Source organism: Microtus pennsylvanicus, chromosome 9 (assembly GCF_037038515.1).
Source record: "Microtus pennsylvanicus isolate mMicPen1 chromosome 9, mMicPen1.hap1, whole genome shotgun sequence".
In the NCBI taxonomy this organism is placed as follows: domain Eukaryota; kingdom Metazoa; phylum Chordata; class Mammalia; order Rodentia; family Cricetidae; genus Microtus; species Microtus pennsylvanicus.
Genome location: NC_134587.1, coordinates 110,058,549 through 110,077,640, shown reverse-complemented (window position 1 = coordinate 110,077,640; position 19,092 = coordinate 110,058,549). Strand labels below are relative to the sequence as shown.

General features: G+C 43.2%; 1 protein-coding gene across 8 annotated transcripts in view; it reads right to left on the bottom strand.

The window, feature by feature from the left end:
* The window catches only part of LOC142858010 (zinc finger protein 124-like), a 73,574-nt gene that overhangs the window by 7,818 nt on the left and 46,664 nt on the right, over nucleotides 1-19,092 (bottom strand). For 4 of the 8 annotated variants that reach the window (XM_075987311.1, XM_075987305.1, XM_075987312.1 and 1 more), the window contains exon 1: nucleotides 6,111-6,266. Coding sequence is in view for 2 of the 8 variants with exons in the window: in XM_075987309.1 (XP_075843424.1) it covers nucleotides 16,499-17,459; nucleotides 17,816-17,876; nucleotides 18,079-18,205 (1,149 nt within the window). In the remaining 6 variants the exon portion in view is untranslated. Of the gene's footprint in view, nucleotides 1-5,609; nucleotides 5,745-6,110; nucleotides 17,460-17,815; nucleotides 17,877-18,078; nucleotides 18,206-19,092 lie in introns of those variants that run through there. The other 4 variants (XM_075987309.1, XM_075987313.1, XM_075987306.1 and 1 more) reach the window with 4 other exon arrangements.

Here is a 19,092-nt window from a genome sequence, read left to right as displayed (position 1 = left end):
TGTAATAAAACAAATCAATAAGTGAGCTTGAGAAAAAAAATTTCCATACAGAAAATCCACAAAAACCTAAGAACTGCTAAAAGATACTGAAAACCTTATGATATATCAATATACAAAAGACCATCATTTTCCTTTAACAGCAGTAGACAACTGGGTGTACAAATACTAATTCTCCATCATGTGTATAGCACCTCACATTAAAAAAAAATGGGTAGCTAAGAGAAAAGCCTTAGACAACAACCAAACATTTCTAATGAAGGAAAAACAAAAGCAAACGTTACCATCACAGAGGGTCTCACCATTTTAAGACATCATGCATCTTCCATCTGCACCATAAATTTCAACATACTCCTCAGAATATCTAAAGCCAGATTATAACCAAAACTGAATCTAAGGGTTACGTGGAAAGGGTGAGAAGAAAGAATACTCTGAGGAAAGGAGCACACACTGACACTACCTGACTTTCAGACTGCCTGTAAAACTACCACAGTCATTTGGTAAGCAGTAAACAGATCACTGGAGCAGAAAACCTAGAAACAATCCCACAAAAGCAGACCCACTTTTAGACAAAGGAACAAAAGACCCTCATGGAAGAACTGGGCTATTCTCAAAACAAAACCAACAGCCAGTAAAGTTTTTCTAGATTTGATATCGATAGCTACTAGGGGAATGTTAAGCTACTTTGAGACTCCATCTCACAGCAGCCAAAATGGGTGTGATCAATGAAACAATGACCACACATACTGGTGAGGGTGCAAGGAAAGGGGGCCTTATTCACTGCTGGTCAAAATGGACGTTCCTCAAACATTAAAAATAGAACTATCACATATTTGGGTAGAATCTTGCCCTACTACTAGGACTATATGTCAATTCTTTTAAAAGATTGATGGTTAGTTTGTGTCAACTTGACACAAATTTGAGCCGCCTAGGAAGTGGTAACCTCAACTGAGGAACTGCCTCCATCAGACTGGACTGTTGGCATATCTGTGAAAATTGTCTCAGTCAGTGATTAATGAGAGTTTCCAAGCTGCTGTGGCCCCTGGGCAGGGTGAGCAAGTCAGGAAAGGAACGCAGTATGGAGCAACTCCTCAGGGCCTCTGCTTCATTGCCTCCCTCCTGGTTCCTGCCTTGGGTTCCCTCTATGAGCACTGAGTTAGATCCCTTGTCAGTGGTCAACAGAAAAGCAAACTAAGACAGTAATTGTTATCATATTGCTTTGGTGAGCTTGATAATACTGTTTTGGAGGAGCACTGTAGATGAATTTTAAAATTTTGGGCTTAAAAAAAAATGGCCATTTAGTGCTCAGAGTTAAAATGGCTGTTCTTATCCAGGTGGAGGTATACACCTTTAATCCCAGCATTTCAGAGACAGAGTGGGTCTCTGAATTCAAGGCCAGCCTGATTTACAGAGTGAATTCCAGACCAACCAGGGCAACACTGTGACACTCAATCTATAGTTAACAAATATATAAAAACAAACAAAAAAAGCTGGAAAATAAACATAAAAATAGCTGGAGTCCTGAGGCCTTTACCAATTTTTATCAAAATATCTGGAGCACAGAACTACAGCACTATTGTTTAGTCAAGTTGTCCAAGCACCCAGTTACCTTCTAAATACTGTTTATAACAATATGCAAAAGCTACTCCCAGTCAGGCAGTGGTGGTGTGTGCCTTTAATCCCAGCACTGAGGGGCAGGGGCAGGCAGATCTCTGTGAGTTCGAGACCAGCGTGGTCTACAAGAGCTAGTTCCAGGACAGGCTCCAAAGCTACAGAGAAACCCGGTCTTAAAAAGCAACAACAAAAAGCTACTCCCAGTCTAAATCAGAGAAGCATCTCTCTGCAGACTGCAGAGATACACAGTCACTCAGGGTGCTGAGAGTAAATAAACACCTGAGTGCTTGGCCACAAACAGGACATTTATACCACCACTTCTAAGGCTCAAAGATCACTGTAGAAGGGGCATAAAAAATGAAAGGTCCAACAGGGCAGTGGTGACACTCACTTTAGTCTCAGGAGGCTCTCTTTGAGTTCAAGACCAGCCTGCTCTATGTGTGAGTTACAGGACTACAGAGAGAAAACCCTGTCTCGAAAAGACAAAAAAAAAAAAAAAAATCCCAGAAGATAGCAAAAATGGGATGAGAAATGCTGATTTCTGGGCATAGCAGAGCTGATGCTAATGCTGTTATGACTTGACAACAGCAGTGGATTTCTGCAATGGGCCTGACAATCATGAATCAGTGATTACTCTTCCTTGAAGTATGGTCACTGAGGGATTGTTACAGCAGCACCCACAAAATTACAATGGATAGGTTCGCCCATGGTCACACAGATGATCCTGGTTAAAACGCAGTGGATCTCAAACAAAAATGGAGACAAAGGGAGGGGGGCAAGAGACATGGATATTTCAAAGGGAATTGTAAGCAGGAGTTGACTAAGGGTGAAGGGAAATTAGAAAGTGGGACATTACAATAATGAGAACACTATACATATATGAAACCGTTAAATTGTGTCGTGGTGCATGCCTTTTATTCCAGCACCTGGGAAGAGGCTAGAGAATCAGGAATTCAAGGTCATTCTTGCCTACACAAGATCCTAACTAAAAAAAAAAAAAAACACATGCTAATTAATGAAAAGTGAGGCTGGAGTGGTGGTTCAGTGGTTTAGAAGCCAGCTGCTCTTTCAGGGGACCTGGGTCCAATTCCCAGCATACAGGGCAGCATACAACCATCTGTAACTATAATTTCAGGAGATCTGATGTCCTCTGCTGGCCTCTGCAGGCACTAGGCATGCAAGTAGTACACAGACGAATGCAAGCAAAATGTTCATACATATAAAATAAAAGTTGCTAGTAGTGGTGCTATACACTTTTAATCTGAGTTGAGGCCATTCCGGTCTACAGTGCGGTTTCAGGACAGCCGCTGTTACACAGCGAAACGGTCTCAAAAAAAAGAGAAAAACAAAGAAAAGAAATTCACAGTTAACATCTGCACTTCTTTGTTACATATATTTGTATACATCACTTTCTGTGTCTTTCTCCTTCATGGTATATATGCAGTTTAATGTTTTTATTTTCACATCCTGTTCCTTTTGTTTATTTCTGATATACACGAATATAGAATTTTGTATGCTGATCCTGAATCCTACAAGTTTGCTGTAGTATCTGATTAATTTCTTCTTTTTTTTTTTTTTTTTTTTGGTTAGTTCTTAGTACTATTTGTGGATAATGGTATTTTCCTCTGAATCTCCATAGCTTTCTGACCTTTTCTTGATTGATATATGGCATAGTTTTGTTGTTCTCCCTACCAAATGTTGGTATAATTATATACTTCTTCTTACCTGTGAATATGGTGGATTACATTGACTGTTAATTTTTTGTTTTTTGAGTGTGGCGATCAGCATGTACTCTACCAGTGAGATTCATTCATAGCCTCCGTCTTGAGGTTTCCGCTGGTCTTACATTTCCAGTTGACTGTGATATAGTAGTTTTGGGATTGTTTTTTATTTATAAATTTATTTTCGACAGTTTTTATTTCTTACTTTATTTGTTTTGAGTGTTTTGCCTGCCTGTGTCTGTGTACCATTTGTGAGTCAGGTGTCCAAAGAGGCCAGGGAGTTGTAGATGTCTGTGATCCATCACCATATGGTACTAGGAATTAAATTTGGGTTCTTTGAAAGAGCAGCCAGTGCTCTTAACTGAGCCATCTCTCCAGCCCCACATTTTTATAGTTTAAAAAATTATAAATTCATTTTTAACTTTATTTTATTTTTGGTTTTCTGTGGGTTTCTTTGTATAGCCCAGGCTGTACAGGTGCTCACTCTGTAGCCCAGGCTGGCCTAGAACTCGTAGAGATCCGCCTGCCTCTGTCTCCTGAGTGCTAGGATTAAAAGTGTACGCCAGCATTGCACAGCCCACTACAAATTTCAGCTGAAAACAAAAAACCTAATAAAAAAGGAGCTACTGCAGAATTTCAGACGTGTGAGCTAGGGTTGTGCCTGTCACTCCACACTAGAAAACAGTTTTTCAGGCTGTCCCGCCCTGAAAGACACCATTCTACATGCGCTTCTGCCTCCACTATAGTGGACAACTATAGCCCCTAGGTAGATAAAAAAAAAAAAACTTCGCCATCTGATTATCCATGCAGCACAGATTGCTTATTCCTGGAGAAAAGGAGCACTTTACAAATCTATCAGGTTGAGCTGAGACTACAGGGAAGATGGGTGTATTAAAAACTCTACCATTCTTTAATTCCAGTACTCTATAAATTCAAGGTCAGCCTGGTCTACATTGAAAGTTCAAAGCAGTCAGGATCACAATGAGACTCTATCTCAAAATGAAAAATAAAAATTAAAAAATCCTTAGGCGGGCTGGAGAGATGGGTCAGAGGTTAAGAGCCCTGGCTGCACTTCCAAGGTCATGAGTTCAATTCCCAGCAACCACATGGTGGCTCACAACCATCTGGAATGAGATCTGGTGCCCTCTTCTGGCTTGCAGGGATACATGGAGGCAGAATGTTGTATACATAATAAATAAATCTAAAATAAAAAATAAAATCCTTAGGCATAATGGCACACCCCTTTTATCCCAACACTTGATAGAAGCAGGTGAATCTAAGTCAAGGCCAACCCGACCTATATAGGAACTTCCAGGTCACTGGTGTGTAATGAGACCCTGTCTGTCTGTCTATCTACCTACACACACACACACACATATGTATACATACACATAACTTCACACTCAACCAGGTTGGTCTGTCCTGCCTTTCATCTCACACTATAGCTACACTTTCGAACTGACTGTTTCCCAAGCTTCATTCAAAGTTCCTTCTTTGTGGCTCACTGGTCTTGGGTTCTAATTTAGAGCAGCAACTGAAACACTACTTGCACTTCTCTCAGCCAACCTGAAAAACCCTTTGAGCTCTGCTGCAGCCTCTTTAACTTACATGCATTCTCTAACAGCATATGAGCATATACATATATTTTTACTGTGTGATATGAAGTAAATATTAGTCATTACAATTTGCAAAAAAATAAACTGCCTTAGCCTCAAACAGTTACCACTGGAAGCATAACACCTTTTAAATTTCTATTCAATAAATCCTGACACTGTGGAAAGATGCGAACGTATTTGTCTATGTTTCTGGGACAACATGACAGAAAGCCACAATCCTAAAATGTCAGTTCCCAGTTTCAATTATAGATTTAACATAATTCCCATCAAAATGTAAAAAAATCCGTATCAGTAACAGAAATTGATTACTAAAGATTATATACAAACATTTTTTTAAAAAATAAAAAATGAGAGGCTGGAGAGATGGCTCAGTGGTCAAGAGCACTGCTTGTTCTTCCAAAAATCCTGAGTTCAATTCCCAGCAACGGCATGGTGGCTCACAACCATATGTAATGAGATCTGGTGCCCTCTTCTAGCCTGCAGGCAGACATGCAAACAGAATACTGAGAATACTGTATATATAATAAATAAATAAATTTAAAAATAAAAATAAAAAAAGAACCAAAACGGTCAGCACAAAACAGACGAACCACAAAACAACGCACTATTTAGGAAGAATAAACATATCCACAAACAAACTAAAAAAATGAGACAAACTGACCTTTGATAAAGTAGCAAATGAAATCCACTGAGAAATCTTTTCTAGAACTGTTTCTGAAACACCATTCTAAAGAAATACCCTGGACACTCAGAAAATTTCAAAAATTAACTCAGAATTGATCCTAGACCTAAATTTGAAATACAGAGTCCAGAACGTCTAGACCACAGTGCAGAGAACACAGCCTTAAGTGCGACACCAAGAGCACAAACGGGGCTCCAGCACCGGCCGGTGACGTCACCAACCCGGAAGCTAGCCCCGCAAAGGGCGGAGCCTTCTGGTCCCCGCGCTCTCAGCAGCAATGGCGGGAAGGGCGGAAGTGACCAGAACCCTCCGAGACAGGGCCCGGCGAGTGATGAGGCTAAGGTCGCCGCATGAACCTTTTAGGGTGCCCGGTTCTCCGGCCGGCTCCACCCCTCCCCCAGCGCAGGGAGGACCAGCACACAGGCTCCCGTGGCTCAACCGATCGCTCCTCCCCGTCTGGGACCGCGGCCCCGCGCTCACCATGGCGCGGCTGCTGAGCTCGTCCGCGCTCTCCTCACAGCTTTCCGCAGTGGCGCCCACCGTTGTGAGCACAGGGGACTATGCGATGACTGCTTAAGAAAACGAGCAGAACCCGCAGCATGGCGGCGGGAAAGAGCCCACCTCCCGCCTTCATCTAGGGCTCTTGATTGGACATCCTGCTCCGAAGCCCTGATTGGCTAGAGCTGCACCACACGTCTGATTGACAGGAGTTCCCTAGACGCTACGGCATGGATGACCCGCCTCATTGCCTTAATTGGCTAGTATGGCCTGCATGACAAAGCAGTTCCTTTCGGCATTCCTGAGTGAGTGGCCAGGCCCAGAGGTCAATTGGCTAGCTCTACCCCACGTGGGCTTGAGTGACAGGAGCAGCTTCCTTTGGTACTTGTGAATGAACGGCCTGCCCCAGGGCCTGATTGGCTGATGAGACCTGAATGACAGGATCCGCTCTCATAGGTGGGCAAGCTGAAATTAAAAGACTTCCACCACACAGCCTTTCCTAGCCCGAGTTTACACCCGGTGCAAGTCCGCTCCAGGCATATTTGCCTTGAAGCAGAACTTTGGCCTCCCTGAACTCTCACTGTCTTCTTGCACTCAGTAGGTACTTACCGTTCTTCCTTTGGACATAACGCTTGTTTGTGTGAACAATCCATTACACACAATACCCCAGGCAGCGATCCCTTTACCTCACGAATAGCGTCCAACTCTCCCCCCCCCCCCAAACTGGAACAGGACTTAACGTCCTCCAGGGATCAGAAATTTCACTAAGGCACGCCAAAGATTGCTCGAACTTTAATTTTCTTTTTAACCAGAAAAAAAAAAAAAAGCCAAGCCCAATGTGTTGGACTCTGGCGTCCAAACACCGAGAAGGAGTCGCCCCCAGAGACCACCTCATACACCACAGCCGATGCAAAAGCATGAGGATTTTATTAATTCTGTCATGACAGGGTCCCCCAGCATTCGGGAAGCCGAGGGACCTCGAATAGCTGGTACAGTCTACTTTTAAAAGGGCCACAGAAGCAAGGGGGGTTGTTCTTTGACTATTCTGATTGGCTTATTTGAAAGGACTATTACCAATAATTGACTGGAGAGTTGTTGCCAGATCAGATGAGGTAAGAGGTCATTTTGACCCCGTTTCCCAGAGGACCGAACCAAAGCATACGTATATGGGTAATTGTTCAGGAACTGAGTACGTGCGAGTGTAGCTGTTAGGTCCTTGGTTCCCAGGGGAGGAGGGGAAGCACTATGGCACAGAGGCTGAGAGGATTCAAAATTGTCAAAAATGGCTTCAGGATTGTCTTAAAGTCTTACAAATGTAGTGTTGCTTTTCCTGCTATCCCAACACCAGGGGATGGAAGCAAAGAGGTCAGGAATTCCACATATACTTCGTGAATAAAAGAGAAAAACTTCTCATAACAAACACAAACTGAACGATTTCAGACCACTATGCCAGAACAACAGAAGGTATTTGAGGGAGCCTTACACACTGAAAATACATTCATGAGGCCACATTAGAACAGTGAGGAAGACAGGAAATAGTTCATTCTTAAATAGGTACATAGCGAAGGAGAGTGGTCCTGGAGCAAATCAAACTGACTTGGAGTGCTTCCGCTCTGGATCCGAGGGCATACTCCAGACGCTGAGGCCTTCCCTCTCCGGCACCCACTAGGCTAATGCACACACATTCCTCAAGCCCATCCCACTGAGGGCCTCGCAAAGCCTCACTGGTGGACTTGGCTGACCTTTCTCCTCCTGCCCTCTGCGCTGTAAGCCACTAATGGCAAGGCCTGGGGGTCTCAGGGCTTTCTTCTCCATGGGAACTTCAAAGGTTTCATTTATGTCTCAGTCAGGTCCTTGCTGGCATTCTAAATTACCCAATCAACTAAATGTATGCTGCCTGGTCCATTCTGAGAAGGAGAAATTATGTGTACGAGTAAAATGTACATGGGGGAGGGGCTGGAGAGATAGCTCAGTGGGTAAAAGCACTGACTGCTCTTCCATACCATCTGGGTTCAATTCCCAGCACCCATATAACAGCTCACAGTTTGAAACTCTAGCCCTAGGGGATCTGAAATCTTTAACTAGGAGAATCTGGAGACTAGGCATACACATAGTGTAAATACATACATGCAGGCAAAACACTCATATGAAGTAAAACGATTCATCAGGGAATGTGGTGCTCCCTCTCTGTCCACCACATCCACCAAGGTTCTCTCTCTCTCTCTCTCTCTCTCTCTCTCTCTCTCTCTCTCTCTCTCTCTCTCTCTCTCTCGTGTGTGTGTGTGTGTGTGTGTGTTTTAAGAGTAGATTTTTTGTTTTGTTTTGTTCTTTTTTTAGACAGGGTCTCACTAAGTAGCCTTGGCTGGCCTGGAGCAATAAATCTTATGCATGACAGACTGCAAATTTTTCATTCTGTCATTCTTTACTTAACAGAGAAACCAACTGGTTTGGAAAGTAAGCTAGCAGGAAACGATAGCAAAAAACAAAAACAAAAAAAAAACCTAAGCAAATGAAGCAATTGTTAAGAAGTAACCAAACACACCATGCTTAGTGTCACACAACTTTAATACCAGCATTCCGGTGGCAAAGGTAGATATATTTCTGAATTCTACATGGTGAGATCCTGTATCAAAAATAAATAAATAAATAAATGTCACTGGAAACAATTGTGTAACTGATAAAATCATTGGCAGAGAGAGGAAGGGCTTAAAGGGCACTTAAGACACATGGAGAAAGCAGTAACTGAAGTCTGATGGAAGGCAGCTAAGAACAATTCATTAAAAGAGATAAAGACAGCCACATTGTGATGATTAATAAGAACAACCTCTCAGGAGAAAACTAAGATTCTACACATGTGCACCAAACATCAGTTATTTAATTTCATAAAACAAAGGCTAACGGGCTGTAGAGGTACAAATTGGGGCTGTATAGGAACAACCCTATTACATTGTCAATACCATACTCTTGAGACAAGGCAGGTGATCAAGCCAAAACAATAAAGAAACACCAAACATAAATTATTCTAAAAGTTGAAAAGTAAGGAACTGGAGAAATAGCTCAGTGGCTAAGAGCCACAGAGTGCCTGCTCTTTCAAAGGGACCGAGGTTTGGTTCCCAGCACCTACATGGTGGCTTACAACCATCCATAACTCCAGTTCCAGGGGACCCTGCTCCCTCCTCTGACCTTCACAGGCACCAGACATGAACATACATATCTGCAGGCAAAGCATTCACACATAGAGTATTAATTCATATATATATATATACATATGTATATATATATATGTATATATATATATGAATATGTATATTTATTGATTCATTAGAATAACTATCAGGCTGTAGTCCAGCTAATCCACAATGGTTGCCAATGTAAGGAAGCCCAAGAATCCAGTAGTTACTCAATCCATGAGGCCAGATGTCTCAGCTGGTCTGTGTAACAGGGCCCAGACCTTAGTAGGCCCTGAGACCTTAACACAACTGATTCCATGATGGAAATACCATTCAGACTGTAAAACTCAGCACATAGCACCACCTGCCAAAACTAAAATGGAGACCTAATCCATCAAAGTCCATAGTTCTGTGAAAGTCTCTAATTGACTAATTTGGTTTTTTGGCGTCTGTAGTTCTGCTTCTGGCTGTCTATTCCTGCTAACTGAACATGATATCAATCCAGAACATGGTTCTGCACTTAAAAACTCACTGAGAAAAGCTCGGGGCTACACTGGGATCCCAAACACCTCGTGTAGTCACCAGTCAGCTAATAAAGACTTTCTATTGCCTTAAACCCATGTCCAAGCAGTCTTCTCTGGTAAATACCCAACATTTTTCAGTATATGCTGGAATCCTGAAGAAACAAGCTCTAATAAAAAAGGAATGAACTTTCTAGAGAAGGGTGGGAGCAAACAGGCAAAGAACAAATGTTTCTTTCTTCCGTGTCCTTGTATAGGCTTTCAGCAGAAGGCATGGACCAGATTAGAGATGGGTTTTCCCAGCTCAAAAGGTCTGGATTAAAGATATGTCTTCCCACCTCAAGATCTGCATTGAAGTGGCTCTTTCCACTTAAACAAAAGATTCCTCACAGGCATGCAGAGCCATTTTGGAGGTCTGGTTAATTCCAGGTATTGGAAGTTGACAACCAAGAATAGACCTCACAATGGGCAACTGCACAATGTGGTACACATACAAACAGACACGTGCACATAAAAATATAATAGGGTAGAGTCCTTTGTTTTTCTCCACTGTTATCAGTCATTCTGTAGCCTTCCAGGTATTTTGTTTTTTCTTTCTTTATCTTCCTTGGCACATCGAGATTAAATCTACTTTCCTTTCTTATATTTTTGGTTGTGAGCCATCTCTCCAGTCCCCTTTCTCTTCTTCATATGTAGAAAATATCACTCATAACAGAATGTAATACACACTGGAGACACAATCCCCACATCAAGCATAAACACATGCTAACTGTCCCAAAGACACCTGCATGTTCACAATTACCAGCTTGGCTTGGATTAAGTCCCCTCATAGCAGGCACTTGGAAAAGTGGTTTTCCTGTCAGGCTTCTAGTCTCTTGTCCACTATAGGTGGTTCATGGAATTAAACCCAGGTGTTGTGCATGGTAGAGAGAAAAGTGCCTCAAAAGCGACATGGCCAGCCACCAGCTGGGTTTTGTCTCAACCCTGCTTGTACTACAAACTACGCCAGAGACAGGACAGAATGTATTTAAGTGATGAAGATAATTCAGTGTGTGAACTAACACGGTTGGGCTGTGTAGACCAACAAATGCCAGGGCATGACAGAGAGCCTGAGGATCAAGTAGTTGCTCAGGCCATGAAGCTTGAGGATGCCCGTTGATTACATTCTGGCAGTGAAGGCCTGGAAAATCCCCAGAATTGTTGCTGGAAGACCAAAGGGGCTGCAGTCTGATGTCACTAGGGGATTGGAGCAGTTACAACAGCAGCCACCACAATAGGCACACTCGGTAGCTAGAAGCAAACACAAGCAAGCAGGGCATTGCTTTTTCTTCAGAAATCTTTCTATTTCTGCAGTGAGGTCACTCACACATGATACCTGTTCCCAGCTGAGGTCTTGGCCCATAGAGGTTCTGAGAAGACACATACATGAGCCAATTTATTTGGGGGGGGGGTTTTTTGGTTTTTCGAGACAGGGTTTCTCTGTGGTTTGGAGCCTGTCCTGGAACTAGCTCGGTAGACCAGGCTGGTCTCGAACTCACAGAGATCTGCCTGCCTCTACCTCCCGAGTGCTGGGATTAAAGGCATGCGCCACCACTGCCTGGCGCACATGAGCCAATTTATCCCATGAGGGAATGACACACCACAAAGGACCTAAGCCTGTGAGTGGGGGCTTGAAAATATGCCCTCGCCTGAGTAGAAGCTGTCCTGGGCATCTTACCAGAATTTCCATGCAAGCAGGGATCAAAGGAAGGTACCATCAACGGTTTCACCCAACTCAGTGTTTAAGAACCCACAGAAAATTGACAGTGAATGAGGTAATAATTTCACAAACACCAAGGCACAGACCTGGACTATAGATAACCTTGTACAGTGGTATTTTCATCTACCTTGAAAAGATACTGCGACTAGATTAATTTCTTTTTAAAATTTATTATGTATACAGTGTTCTACCTTCATATATGCCTGCATGACAGAAGAGGCACCAGATTTCATTATAGGTGGTTGTGAGCCACCATGTGGTTGCTGGGAATTAACTCAGAAACCTTGGAAGAGCTTCTAGTGTTCTTAACCTCTGAGCCATCTCTCCAAACCCAGGTGAATTTTTTTTTAATGGGATAGTAAAAACAACAGTTCTTTAGTTATACAGGATGCACCCTACTGACACAAAGCCCATAAAGGTGTTAAGTGAATATCCCACTGTCAAGGGTAGGCTACTCACTATGAACTGTTGGCCAAGGAGGATCCTAAGGACCCACAAACCATATTGCAATTGCTCTTGCTTAGATGCCAGAAATAGAGGATAAGACTCCAATGCTGAAGATAACAAGCACTTTGGTAGCAGGACATGAAAACAAAGCATGGAACTGAGCCAAGTTTCCTCCATACTGGCTACCTTTCATAGTGACAAGTGTCATGCAGTCTACAGAGAATTTTCACTAACAGCGTTGCTCAGCTGTAGACCCTGTGGGCTATGGTACCAAAAAGCTAGGCAGGCTGTGCTTGCTGAAGCAATAATGGCATGACTACCACGGGTACAACAATAAGCTTTACCACTGGATCTGATGCAAATCTACAGGAGAAAATTCATGTCTGGTATCATAAGCCAGGACAAAGTCCTAAAGCTCGAGACATTATAGGCCCCAGCTGCAAAGTAATTGCTACTGTTTTAATGGCTATAAGTTACATGTCTGACAAACTGCCTGCTAAACATCCATGGCTATGCACATGGACAATTGTTATTTTTATTTGCAACTCATCCTGGGAGCAAACTTTCTTTTACAATGATGGTGTACCTCAGAGACTCGTAACGACCAGTGAAGTTTCTGACATCAACACCACCCCCTCCAAAGTTCAAAAAGTAATTTTTAAGAAAACTTAAGAGTCACTAGAGGATCACATCCAAGGACATTGGCAGATCAGGACTGAGCCAGCGACCTGGGCCAGAGCAGACCTGAGACAGCAAACTCCACAGGAACAGGTACAGGGAGCAACCACCAGTGAGTAAGGCAGAGCCAGAGACCACTGAGGGTCCGGATGTGAATCTGGGACCTTCAAGGGAGTAGACCTAAGCCAGGAACCTTGTGGGTCTGGGTGGGAGTCTAGGACCTCCGTGGAACTAGGCCAAAGCCAGGACCTCTGAAGGACTGGGCATGAATCTGGGACCTCTGAGGGAGTAGGCAGGAACCAGAGATCTCTGCAGGTCCAGGCCATGAGTCTGGAACCTCAGAGGGAGTAGGTCTGAGCCAGGACCTCTGTGAGTCTGGCAGGAACCAGAAATGTCTGTGGGTCTGAGCATGAGTCTGGGACCATCTGAGGGAGTAAGCAAGTCCTCTGTTGGGTCTATGTGCAACTGAGCCTGGGACCTCCAAGAAAGTAGACGGGAGCCACAGACATTTGCAGGACCAACTCCAAGCCAGGGACTTCTGCAGGAGTGGATCCAGACCAGGATTTAAAGAACCAGGTCAAAGATGGTAACCTAGGCCAAAGTAGGCCTAAGGCAACAAACTCCACTCTGGGCTGGAGCAGGCCTGAGGCAACAAATTCCACAGGAATGGGACTGAACCACCTACCTAAGCCACAGTGGGCCTGAGAAAGCAAGCTCTATGGGAGCAGAGCAGATCAAGTACGGGGACCAGAGCCGGAGTCCTTTACAGGACCAACCCCAAGCCAGGGACTTCTGCAGGAACAGAATCAGACCAGGGACATTTACAGAAACAGATCTGAGCCAACAACCTAGGCTAGAGCAGGCCTGAGACAGCAAACACCAAGGGAGTGGAGCAAAGCCTGGGACCTCTGGGAGAGTAGGCAGGTCCTCTGCGGGTCTGGGCACACCCAAACCTGGGAACTCCGAGGCAGTAGACTGGAGCCAGAAACCTTTCCAGGTCCCACTTCAAGCCAAGGACTTCTGCAGGAGGGGATCCAGACCAAGATGTATAGAAACAGGGCAAAGCCAGCAACCTAGTCCAAAGTAAGCCTGAGACAGCAAACTCCAAGGGAGCAGAGCAAAGCACAGGAGCGCCAAGCTATCTCCAGGAACAGGAGTACCCAACAGGGTAACTAGAACTGTGACACTGACTGTACCACGAGGAATCTGAGCTTTGGATTGACTGGCACCTAGAAGATTATTCAACAGAATCTCAGACAGCCCCAACCACACCTATTAGAGGAAAAGATGAGTAGAAAAGGTAAGATCACACGCAACACAACACCAGTAAAACCTAAAGACCCTACAACAGTAAGACCTGAACAGTCAAATATAGATGAAGAAGAAAATGACCTAAAAAATAACTTCAAGAAAATGTACAGATTCAACACAATGCCCATCAAAATCCCAGCAAAATTCTTCACAGACCTCGAAAGAACTATACTCAACTTCATTTGGAAAAGCAAAAAAACCCAGGATAGCCAAAACAATCTTGGGCAATAAAAGAACTTCTGGAGGCATCACAATCCCTGACTTCAAACTCTAATACAGAGCTATAGTACTGAGAACAGCCTGGTATTGGCATGAGAACAGACAGGAGGACCAATGGAACTGAATAGAAGACCCAGATATCAATCCACACATCTTCAAACACCTGATTTTTAACAAGGAAGCAAAAAATATCAAATGGAAAAAGACCTCAACATAAAGCCAGCCACAATGAACCTTATAGAAGAGAAAGTGGAAAGTACACTTGAATGCATTGGCACGGGATACCACTTCCTAAATATAACTCCAGCAGCACAGACACTGAGAGAAACAATTAATAAATGGAACCTCCTGAAACTGAAAAGCTTCTGTAAAGCAAAGGACACAGTCAACAAGACAAAACGACAGCCTACAGAATGGGAAAAGATCTTCACCAACCCCACATCAGACAGAGGTCTGATCTCCAAAACATACAAAGAACTCAAGAAATTGGACACCAAAAGAATCCAATAAAAAAAAAAGGAGTACAGACCTAAACAGAGAACTCTCAACAGAGGAATCTAAAATGGCTGAAACACACTTAAGGAAATGTTCAACATCCTTAGTCATCAGAGAAATGAAAATCAAAACAACTCTGAGATTCCATCTTACACCTGTAAGAATGGCCAAGATCAGAAACACTGATGACAACTTATGCTGGAGAGGTTGTGGAGAAAAGGAAAAACTCCTCCATTGCTGGTGGGAGTGCAAATTGGCACAGCCCCTTTGGATATCAGTATGGTGATTTCTCAGAAAATTAGGAAACAACCTTCCTCAAGACCCAGTAATACCACTTTTGGGTATATATACAAAGGATGCTCAATCATGCCACAAGGACATGTGCTCAACTATGTTCATAGCAGCATTATTTGTCATAGCCAGAACCTGGAAACAATTTAAATGCCCCTCAACCAAAGAATGGATAAGCAAAATGTGGTACATTTACACAATGGAGTACTACACAGCAGAAAAAAATAACAACAGCTTGAATTTTGCAGGAAAATGGATGGAGCTAGAAAACATTATTTTGAGTGAGGTAACCCAGACCCAGAAAGACAATTATCATATGTACTCACTCATAGGTGGTTTTTAAACATAAAGCAAAGAAAGCCAGCCTATAAACCACAATCCCAGAAAACTTAAACAATGAGGACACTAAGAGAGACACAGATCTAATCTACACGGGAAGTAGGAAAAGACAAGATCTCCTGAGTAAATTGGGAGCATGGGGACCTTGGGGGAGGATTGAAGGTGGAGGGGAGAGGCAGGGAGGGAAGCAGAGAAAAATGTAGAGCTCAATAAATATCAATAATAAAACAAGAGTCCCTGGAAGAGACGGCTTGCTGTCCAGCTGTATCCTCTGAATTGAAACACTCTCCTAGGGGGAAACAGGACACATCAGGTTCAGGGAGTAACAAGTGAGTTTGTAAGTCCCAAAGCTAAAGCTGAAAACACTCACAGAGGGCGTCCGCAGGGTTATGAGGAGTGGGCTCTGACCAGTCCAGTTGCCTTCAGATTATGTAGGTTTACAGGATGGTAGTAAACAGTCAAGGTGGCATGGGTGGTTTGGTGCTGTATCTGGTTGAGAGTTGTCCATGGTCCTATAAGTAACCCCTATAAAATCACTGGCTCATCAAGTTGGGCTTCAGAAGAATCATTTTTTTTGTTCCCATCTGAGGTAAGTAAATATTTTTTCACATCACCCCACACAACACTGTCTCTGAAACTTTGACAGATGATGCCTTTATCACACTGTTCACATTCTTAGAGGTTTTAATGCGTATGAAAGAATTGAAGGGATCTGTTTTATACAAAGGGTTTACATATGTACATATTTTACATTAATAGAGTTTTTCTCACATACAGGTTATGTCTGAAGAACACTGATTTGTGACCTTCTGGCCATACTATTTACATCCAGAGGATCTCCTTCCAGAATGAGTTTTTTCTGCAACTGTCAAGAAGAGCATCTAACAGCTTCAGCACAATGTTCACAGTGGCACAGCTTTCTCCAGTATATTCTTTACGAAACTGAAGATGGCTATCTGGAGGCTTTACTAGAGTTTACCTCATAGGGTCTGCATAGTACATGACCGATCCCATGTCATTGTAAAAACCATGAAACCTAAAGGTTTTCCAGCACTGTTTACACCGACAGTATTTCTTTTCTCCAGTATGAAATCTTTCATGTGACAGAAAATAACTGTGAAATGTAAAGGCTTTGGCATGTTATTTACATTCATAGGGTTTTTCTCCAGCATGAATTCGTTCATGTCTCTGAAGATGACTGTGCCGTCTGAAGGCTTTCCCACACTGCTTGCATTCATACGGTTTTTCTCCAGCATGAATTTTTTCATGTAACTGAAGATGATAGTGACGCCTAAAAGCTTTCCCACACTGTTTACATTCATAAGGCTTTTCCCCAGTATGAATTTTTTCATGTAATGGCAAAGAACCAGGAAATCTAAAGGCTTTACCACATTGTTTACACTCATAGGGTTTCTCTCCAGTATGAATTTTTTCATGTAGAGGCAAGGCACCAGGAAATCTAAAGGCTTTACCACATTGTTTACACTCATAGGGTTTCTCTCCAGTATGAATTCTTTCATGTAATCGAAGATATTTGGGATATCTAAAGGCTTTACCACAATATGTGCATTCATAGAGCCTTTCAGTGTGAATTATTTCATGTCTTTGAAGGGAAGTAGAAGAACTAAGGGCTTTACCACATATGTTACATTCATAAAGCTTGGCCAAAGTGTGGGTTCTTCTGTGTGTGTAAACAGAGGCCTTTCCACATTCCTTGTATTGATAGGGTGTTTTTCCAGTGTAAGCCTCTGGATGTGTTCCTAATGAATTTGGAAAACAAAAAGCGTTTAAACATGTCTCACATTCACACGGCCCGTTCCCAGTGTGAGCTCCTGCACACCTTTGAGAGCTGCTGAGGGAGGTCAAGCTATATTGCTTGACTCCACATTCCTCGTGATCACGTGGCTTATAATGAGGGGGAGATACGGCGTGCCTACTAGCGGGTGAAGGACACACGGAAACCTTTCCACTGACCCCAGGTTCACACAGTGTTAGTCCAAGACGAACTGCCATGTTTGCATGAAGATTTGCTGTCCACATCACGGTTTCTTCATTCTGACCATTTTCTGTTTTCTCATGGGAGATCTCTAACACAGAACTTCTGAAAAAGAACAAGTATGTTAGCGAGAGACTCCTTGTTAGGTTTATGTCATATACTGCTCCCAAAATCAGGTAAAATGTGTGCTTTCTGACACATCTGAATCATGTGAAACTAAATGAATTGCTGGTTCGATACTGTGGCTCCCACAGAGCTGTAACTAGAACAGTGGTTTCCAATAGAAAACCCTCTGGAAACACTGGGCAGTGCTCTAACGCCCAGCACACATCTAGGTGCCACAATATGGGCGTAATTTCCCTAACAACGACACAACTCAGAGCTGTTTTTGTTTTCTTAAATTTTCGTGGAATGCTGAAACTTCTTCAAGTACCTTTGTTTCAACTTTTCATTCAAATTACCTTAGATTTCTTCCAGGAATTTTATAAGAGTCTTCAACATTTTCTTCTTCCCATCTGTTTCCTAAAAGGAAATCCCAGAAAATTGAGGATAAATTATTAGAAATCACTGAAAAAATTAGTTTTTAACTTCAGTGTCCATAGTAACAATGCCTGATTTATTCACCACATTCTTCCCTTTCAATAGTCCAAATCCCAGAAGAGCATCGACACCAATAGACACTTGCTCCCTAGTTTACAGAGTGAAGGTAAGATGTTATCCTCACCTACGGCGGCGAGGTTCCTGCAGGTCTCCAGCATCACATCTCTGTACAGACTCTTCTGGGAAGGATCCAGCAAAGCCCACTCTTCCTGGGTGAAGTGCACAGCCACGTCCTCAACACTCACTGAGGCCTAAACATTGCACACACTTGATTGACAAAAGGTTCACTCGACACTGTGGGATCCACACTCTTCCATGAGATGGAAGTTGTAATGCAAGCAGTGAGGGATGAGGAAGGAGCCGCCCTGCAGCACTCCTCCCCGTGGGCCAGGGCCCAGGATGAGCTGCAGCTCTGCCAGGTCCTCTGGCTACACTGCATTTCCACTTCCCGTCTCAGAGCCTCCCACCTGCTTGTCCTTAGAAATTCCTCCTCGCAATATTGATAATATTTTTTTTGGATTTTTTTAAAAGATTTATTTATTTATTACATATACAGTGTTCTACTTGCATGTATACTTGCAGGCCAGAAGAGGGCACCAGATCTCATTACAGATGGTTGTGAGCCACCATGTGGTTGCTGGGGATTAAACTCAGGACCTCTGGAAGAGCAGTCAGTACTCTTAAACTCTGAGCCATCTTTCCAGCCCTGTTTTCTTTTCTTTTCTTTTTCTTTTTCTTTTTCTTCTTCTTCTTTTTTTTTTTTTTTTTTTTTTTGATTTTTGAAGACAAGGTTTCTCTGTAGCTTTGGAGGCTGTCGGGGAACAAGCTCTTGTAGACCAGGCTGGCCTCGAACTCACAGAGATTCGTTTGCCTCTGCCTCCAGAGTGCTGGGGTTAAAGGCGTGCACCACCCCCGCCTGGCTACAATACTTAAATTTTGATGGCATGAGGGACCTTAGTATTTTTATAGAATTCACATGAATATAAAGAATCAACCATTCAGCCGGGCAGTGGTGGCACACGCCTTTAATCCCAGCACTCGCAGGCGGATCTCTGTGAGTTCGAGGCCAGCCTGGTCTACAAGAGCTAGTTCCAGGACAGGCTCCAAACCCACAGAGAAATCCTGTCTCGAAAAACCA